Raw genomic sequence first — 8,466 nt, 5'->3', positions numbered from 1 at the left:
TGGAAGACCTATACAAACTAGGAGGCAACCACGACAACCGGGGTCATTGTTACTGGTTATGAATGTGTCAGTGTCAGAGTTACTGTTCTATTGCTGTAAAGAGACACCACAACCAAGGCAACCCCGTCAAAAGAAAGCATTTAACTAGGGGCTTGCTTACAGTTTCAGAGGGTTAGTCCACGATCATCCTGGCAGGAAGCAGACAGGCATGGCTCCAGAGCAGTGCTTGAGAGCTTTACATCCTGATCCATAGACAGAGGGTGAATAAGACTGGACCTGGCATAGGCTTTTGAAACTGCAAAGCCCACCCCTAGTGAAATACCTCCTCCAGCAAAAAGCCACACCTCCTAATGTTTCCCAAACAGTCCCATTGACTGTGGACCAAGCATTTAAACATATGAGCCTATGGGGGCCACTCTCATTCAAACCACCGCAGTTAGGAATCTGGTTCCTTCTGCTGATTTCTGAAGCATCACCTCTACGTTCTCCTCCTCATTTCTGGGTTGTAGGGTCCAGTCTGCTGACTGCCAACTGGTGCGGCCCTAAAGAGTAAATATTGTCAGGGAAGAGCACACTAGTTGGTTATCCAGTGCCAGTCAGCCCTGAAAACATAATACAAGTAACATTATATGGACTGAAGAGGTTATAGTTAGGAATGTATACGTATGTGCGTAAATATGTATATATATGTGTGTGTGTGTATACATATATATGCATGCAATAACAATTAATGGCAAAAGACACCAAGGATGTAAAAAAGATAATGGAGGGGTATATGTGAATGTTTGAAGGGAACAAAGGGAAGCAGGAAATGGTGTAATTAAAATAAATCTCAAAAATAAGCAAAAACCAAAATCTCAAAGTGAGGCAAATAAAAGCCAACCCTTAAAAAGAGAGTAAAAACACTACCTTTAGCACACATGCTCATGCTCACACACATCCTCCATACACTGCATGTGTGTGCATGCAGACAAACAGATACACACAGAGACACACACAGAGGAATGAGCCTCGCACGCTAACCATGTGTACACATAAACCATACAGATACAGCACTGGAAATGCTCACTTAAGCTGTTATTCATATCAGTAAAGAAAGCAGGCCAGCTCTGTTTGAATCTGGATTTTAATTACGTACATAAATAGTGATATAAGAATGAGGAGTTCTAAGGCTTGTACATTATTTCCATGTGAAGGATTGCTGATTAGTTGGCCTGTAATATGGCATCACCCAAGATAGCAAAGAGGCTTAGTGTTGTTTTTCCTGAAGAAAGCCAGTTTACTATATCCAATACTGACTCTCTGCCATTTGTCTGTAGAAATACTGATTTACCGTCTGGAGTTTCCAATGTTTACCTATAACTAAAAGAAAGAAAAATGTAAGTTAACTGTACCCAGGAAAACAAAAATCACCCTAAAATTATGCATTTTGAAATGTATTTAGGTTTAAATTAATAAACAGTATAATTTTTTTACAATACTATTTCATCACCATAAAAAGAATGAGCTAGAAAACACAGTACCTAGTCTCATTTTGCACAGGAGTGAACCAAAACTCAGATTGTGCTCCATTCATACTATATCCAGACTTTCAACTGGCTGAGTACCCAAGCATACTGAGGTATATGGATGATGCCAAGTACATGCCTAAATGGCACAGCAAATACCATGCACCTCTTGCCCTCTGAGGACTAGGATATACTTCCATGTATCACTGAAGGAGAGTACAATCCCATCATCCTCAGACAATTGGATGCCTTTCCTCACACTTTCCTTTACCTCACATCCTTCCTTCCAGGGATAAAACACACACAAATGCACACCAAAGCCAAGCTTAATCTCCTCCAGACTGTCTTTTCCTTCATATATGATGAGCCTGCACAGCTCTAGAAGTTTATAAATCTTTTATGTGCTGGGGATTGAACCTGGGGCCTGACACACATTAAGCAGGCACTCTAGCACTGAGTATATAGCCCAACATCTGAGAAGCCAATGACTGAAGAAGCAAATTCCTTATTTAACACACCTAAGCATGGTGCTGTCTATGAGATATAGTAACAAAAAAATGAAGCCTAAATCTGATCAAGCTTTCAGATCCAACTGTTGTTACATGGGAAAAGAAGAAAAGAAAGAAATGAAGAGAAAAGGAGAGTTGGCACTAAATGGATATATTTAGCCACCATTTGAACATGGCAAATTTAAGATCAAAAAAGCCAAGTTTTTCAGTGAATAAATGAGGAACAAGAAACTATTACATTTAAAAGACAAATAAGAGATTTATTCACTTGAGCTTTTAATGTAAAATCAAAATTTCTTAAACATGCAAACAACTAGCTAATTGGTCTCTCTCCGTTTATCCACCTTTTAGTGACATACTAAGAATTTAACTGATTTAATGTTTTGTTAAATTCTGGAAGCAACCTATATTAACAAGGATTAAGTAAGCTCTGGCAAAGCATAGACCAGGAACTATGTGAATAAAGAAGGGGCAAAGTAGGCCTACAAATATTGATAGACAATATACACAATAAACCCAGTTGAAGAAGCAAATTCCTTATTTAACACACCTAAGCATGGTGCTGTCTATGAGATATAGTAACAAAAAAAAATGAAGCCTAAATCTAATCAAGCTTTCAGATCCAACTGTTGTTACATGGAAAAAGAAGAAAAGAAAGAAATGAAGAGAAAAGGAGAGTTGGCACTAAATGGATATATTTAGCCACCATTTGAACATGGCAATTTTAAGATCAAAAAAGCCAAGTTTTTCAATGAATAAATGAGGAACAAGAAACTATTACATTTAAACAAATAAGAGATTTATTCACTAAAATATGAAGGACAGATAATATTTGAGTCCTGGTTCAAATAAACCAACTATAAAATTGTTACTGAAAGGCCAGTATGGCTGAACAAGGCTGTATCCCCAGCACTCAGAGGGCTGAGGCAGAAGGATCACAAGTCCTCAACTACATAATGTATCTCAAAATAACAACATCAAAGTTATTACTGACACAAACAGGAAAATCTATACACTAACTAGATATTAGAGGGTATTAAGGAATTACTGTTAGTTTCTTTTGGTATGATAATAAAATTATACATACCTTTTTGGAGTTTTTTGTGTATTTGTAGTCAAAAAAACAAAAGCATACAAATGTGTATTATCTACTTAAATCCATGCATACTTAAATGTCTATAGTGTACCAAATTATGAGCAGAAACTATCTCTGGGAAAGGAATAATGACCAGGAAGCTTTTAAAATTTTTATCTGGGGCTGGGGTATACTCAGAGATAGAGTGCTTGTCTGCCATGTATAAAGTCCTAGGTTCCATCACTAGCTTCCAAAACAATAGCTACAACCAACATATACTGTAATTTTATTTTATGTGTGCATAGTATGTGTGTGTATGTGTGTGTGTGTGTGTGTGTGTGTGTATGTGTATGCATGTGTATGCAGGTGCACATGTACCTGGTGACCAAGGGTTGACATTGGGGATCTTTCTCAACACTGTATACCTTATTTTTGAGACAGGCTCTCTCAGTGAACCTGGAGCTCACTGAATCGGCTAGATTCCAGCCGTCATGCTCCAGGAATCAATCTGTCTCCACCTCTCCAGTGCTGGGACCACAGGAACATGCCACCACACCTAGCTGTTTATGTGGGTGCTGGGAATCCAATCTTAGGTCGTCATGTTTACATGGCAAGCACTTTGCTGACTAAGCCATCTACCTAGCCCCCTACTGCTCTTTTAAAAACTAAACCACCAATAAAATTCTAAAAAAAAATCAAGGTTGTATATAGGGTAAGTTGAACCCTGGTCTAGAACCCTCTGAACAGTGAAATGGCTTATTACCGACTTTTTCTTTGTTAGATCTCATCTCTATAGAGAAATACAAACACATTCTATATAAAGTATCTAAGGACTTGTATGGCCCTCTGGAAGCTCACTCTCTAGTCTCCCTTCTGCCGTCATAACCACAGAAATACTGATTCTGGGGTGGAGCCTGAGCCTCTGCCCTTTAACAAGAGCTCGGGATAGTTATTAAATTATTTGTCTAACAGCAGAGAACTACTGACTTTGCATTAGTATCAATGTCAAAGGGGAACTAGGTTTGCTCTCTGTGACACATCAACCAGGATCAGGACCACTATGTAGGAGTCACAAGACAATATCTTTCACTTACTATAAGCAGCAGCTTCCTAAACTATCAACTGCCCTGTGAGGTGTTTCCTACCAAAGGAAGTATATAAAAGGGGGTGATGAGCAGAGCAACAGAGGATTCTGCTTGGGGATGGGGGTTGCACTGCATGACCTCTCAAATTCCAAGTGATATGACTCTCTGGCTCTCTAAGAACATGGAGATAGTTGAGAAAGAGAATCCTCAAACGCAGAGTTTGGGGCATTTTAAATAGAAACTATGATGTACAACAATATAACACAAATTTTTAAGATGGATTGACTTTTGACTCTCTGGTAGAATGCTTGCCTGGCATGTGTGAACCCTTGGGTTCAACCTCAGTGCCAGCCACACACACAACTGATCATAAAAGAAAACTCATATCATGGCAGGAAATGTGAAAAAATAAAGTTCAAATAAAAATGCACACTTAAATTTTCTATATACCTCTTGATCTAACAAAATATACCACCTTTCTTCTCTAATTAATAATTGTAGCTCTGGGTCTGTCATCCTAGCTACACAGGAAGCTGAGACTTAAAGATCGTAAATTCAAGCCCCGTCCAGGCAACTTTATGGAAAGTGTCTAGAAAATAAAAGGGAACGTAGGGGCTATGGGTATAGCTCAGGAGTAGAGAAAGAGTGCTTGCCCAGCATGTGTGACGCCTTAGGTTCAAACCCAGTACCACAAAAAATTGTACATGCTCCCATGCAATTAAGTATAATTGAAACAATAATAATCCTCTTTATAGATCTATCATAACTAAGCTAGTTTCGTGTAGCTGAACACCTAGGTTAAATTTTAATTCCTTATAATTTGCTAATTATCAGGAAATGACAAGATCTATTACATAATTTTAACATATACACAAAATACTAATAGAATTAATACTTTTATACTTAGCAGGTGCTTGGTAAGTAAATATTAAGCAAATATAAGTAATAGTGAATTGAATAAGACTAAAAGAAATTGCATTGAGTTTCTAACCTCTGTCTGGTTCTAGTTTATCTAAAAAAAATTCTGGCACTTCTCAAAAAGAAACACAAACATAATTAAATAAGCCACGGCATTTAAAGCCAGAAATTAAAGACAGAATAAAATATGACCCTTATGTTTCCACATCAAGGTGAAAGTGCTATAATTAATTAACAAGAAATCATTTTAGCTAGCACTAAGAACGCTAAAAATAACCAGGTCTTTGTTTGCTTCTTTGTTTTACTCTTTACCTGATTAAAATGGGCAGAACATGGAGTTTTCTATTTATTTCCAGGTGAGTTCTTCACATTTCCTGGCTTGTAAAAGAAAATGGAAAGCTTTAATGCAACTTGAAAAGAGATAGTGAAATATGTGAAGGTGTCTTCAGTATTTGGCTGAACATAAACATGAAATATTATTATTTCCTTGTAAGGTGGTCAAACCATTTTGTTGAAGGTCTGAGGTGGGGTGTCAAAGAAGGGCTTGAGACCCCGAATTATCAACTAGGGCTGCAGTGAGACGTGTTAAAGGAAGATATAATACAGGTGACCCATTTCTCAGGAGACTGAAGCTATTTAGTCCGTTTCCTTCAGTGTCCTGTTGGGAAAGTAGCTTAGGCACATGGAATAGAAGAAAAGGCTATAGGAATTCTTATTCTATAGATCCAGCCAAACAGTTGATTCCATAAAAGCAAAATCAAATCAATATTCAAAAGATTCATTTCTTAAAAGTTGGATTTATTACTACAGACGTTAAGAAAGCTTCTTGCATTATCCACAAGGGTCAATTCATTAAACGTACACTCCCAAAGAGCTTTAAATTGAGCCACGACCATTCTGCCTATCCTTGGGAAACATATAATTAATTAGGTCATATCCATGGGAAGACATGTAGAAAAGGTTCTAGTGGAGAAAATTCATGTGTTTAAGTCCAGGCTTTCCTTTTCTGTATGTTTTTATGACTTAGATTCTGAAATCCTATTAATAAGACCTGCTTGGATATCAAAGGTCAAAACTCATGAACTGGCAGTCTGAACAACTCTGGGTTGCAACTGGACAGGCTGTGATGCTGTGCTTCGGGAGACTAGACTTGGTGCAGGTGTCCCTGGTGGCCCTCTCTCTCTCTCATCAGCACTAATGGGTGAAGGGGGGGTGTGAAAGCAAGAACATGTGACCGACTGTCAGTGCACAGCACAGCTTCTGGGCAATTCTAAAGTCTGCTCGAGTGGTTTAGAATAGTTCTCTATGTGCTGCTTTATGCCCATCATACCAGCATAATGAACACTGTTCTTTCTCATTCACAGGAGCATCCTAGTTTTGATGATAACATGGGCACCCATCTACACACCATATCACTTTGTAGACGAGTTCTGGGGAACAAGACCATATATGCACTGCCTGGTGATTCAACACAAAATACAGAAGCTGGCCCGATGGAATTCTAAAGGACCTATTATTAGTGCTAAACCCTCCCTGCACAATCACTCCCCACCCCCATCCCACATGTGTGTGTCCAGATGTGTGCACACCGCATTCAAATATTTGTTGCATGAACAAATGGAATAGGAGAGAACTTAGGGGTCTAGCGCTGCAGACCTATCATCTAAGCTCATCTAAACACTCGGAAGGCAGAGGAAGGAAGCCTGGGAGCTTACAGCCAGTCTGGTCTACACACAGTGTCTGGGGGAGGAGGGGGCGATTCATTAAGGACAGTCAGGGCTGTTACACAGAGAAACCCTGTCTCAAAAACTCCAAAACAAAGATATAAACAGAAAGTTATGAAAGTAACTGAGGCTTCCTGCCTCAGTTTAACCTCTCTGGCAACACTTTTACAGAAACAACTCTGTGTCTGATTCCAAATTCAATTAAAATGACAATGAAGATTAACCACCACACCGACAATCCACCTTGACATAGCAGTGCATCAGAATTAGAAACCAAGGTTTCCATGTTTCGAGTTTTTCAGAAACCACTTCAGTTTTGCTAACATAAATTGTTATTTGTGTTCATTGACATGATAATAATACATTGAAAGACAAATATGCATTAAAATCACATTATAAGGAAAATATTTTTTAAAGAAAACTTGTTCTGAAAATACAATAGACTTTTTTGCTTGTTCTTAAATCACAAACTGCTTTTTGAAGTGAGAATGTTGTTTCCTTTGAGATCATGGTGCTGCTTCAAAAGAACTCTTAATTTGTAACGTGGTCATGGGTAGGTAGGTCCAATTTTTTTTTAGTGAGATATTGGTTCTGATTTGTATTATTATAAGTGTTATAGATCTGAACAAGGCCATGTTCTTAGCAACAGAAAAAAAATGTTTTTTTCAATCAGTAGAATGGAATGCTTTGCCTGCTTATTTTCTTCATCTGGATTATTTTTGAAAATCTTGAAAATTTGGCACCTTAGTTTTTGAGGTTGAGAGATTGGCAGGTACGGATAGAATGTGTCTGAAGAATATCATGAGATATACTTGACAAGTAGTAAGTTAATTGAGATGTAAATAAAATTAATTAGGTGGGAAGCCACATTACTTTATGGCAGACCCAGTAGTTAGCCATGGTCACGGTCTCTGGTCGCAGACTAAACATACAGGAAAGCGAGTGGAGCGCCAACATTCCTTGCACTCTTCTGTTAAGATGTGAGGAAATAAGAGTCACAGCAAGAGCCATGCCATCACCATGCCTTTCCAGCCATGAGTACTGTGCCTTCATATCAAGACCCCAAATATGCTCTCCCTCTCTTAAGGTCCCCTTATCAGGTACTCAATCTCAGTAATAAGTAACTAATATGGCCAGCCAAATATTAGAAGCTTTGCATCCTCCTAAAATCTGTGAGTTCTAGAACTAGACAGGAATTTGTGACTTTGATTCCCAAAATCCACGACTGAAAATACAAAATAAACAAAAAAACCACCTTGCTCCTCTCCCATTTTCCTGCCTCCCCAACACCTCTTCATTCAGTCCGCTGGCACTGGGAGTGTCAGTGTGGCACAATCAGCCCTGCCCAAAAATGTTCATTGCAACTGGTCTGGTTCACGGCCTCCAGCCTCTGACACACCATTAATCACTGAACATCATAGACCCTCCTCTTGTATACTCAAAGGCAAATCTTCAATGATCACGTAAGTTACTCTCAACTAAACTTGTGTTTAAAGAGCTAAGAAATCTAGAAAGTGCACAATGTTTACTTAGGGTGGCGGCTGCTGTTTCTCTTGCATTTTCCTGTTGAGCCAGCAAAGGCCAGACTCAAACTATTAAAAGCTCAGCATGAGAGGTTCTACCCAGTTCTCATGTTGAGAAAAGTTT

At 38.6% G+C, this 8,466-nt stretch overlaps 1 protein-coding gene across 3 annotated transcripts in view; it reads right to left on the bottom strand.

The window, feature by feature from the left end:
* Window positions 1–1,108: 1,108 nt before the first annotated feature.
* The window catches only part of Apoo (apolipoprotein O), a 52,028-nt gene continuing 44,670 nt past the window's right edge, over window positions 1,109–8,466 (bottom strand). For 2 of the 3 annotated variants that reach the window (XM_038317366.1, XM_038317368.1), the window contains 2 exons: window positions 5,408–5,473; window positions 1,109–1,362 (listed from right to left, as the gene is read on the bottom strand). In XM_038317366.1, coding sequence (XP_038173294.1) covers window positions 5,438–5,473 — 36 coding nt within the window. In that variant the 3' untranslated portion in view covers window positions 1,109–1,362; window positions 5,408–5,437. The remainder of the gene's footprint in view (window positions 1,363–5,407; window positions 5,474–8,466) is intronic. The other variant, XM_038317367.1, reaches the window with a different exon arrangement.

This window comes from Arvicola amphibius, chromosome X, assembly GCF_903992535.2.
Source record: "Arvicola amphibius chromosome X, mArvAmp1.2, whole genome shotgun sequence".
Taxonomy (NCBI): domain Eukaryota; kingdom Metazoa; phylum Chordata; class Mammalia; order Rodentia; family Cricetidae; genus Arvicola; species Arvicola amphibius.
The sequence above is the reverse complement of the archived record's forward strand: the minus strand, read 5'-3'. Positions and strand labels throughout refer to the sequence as shown.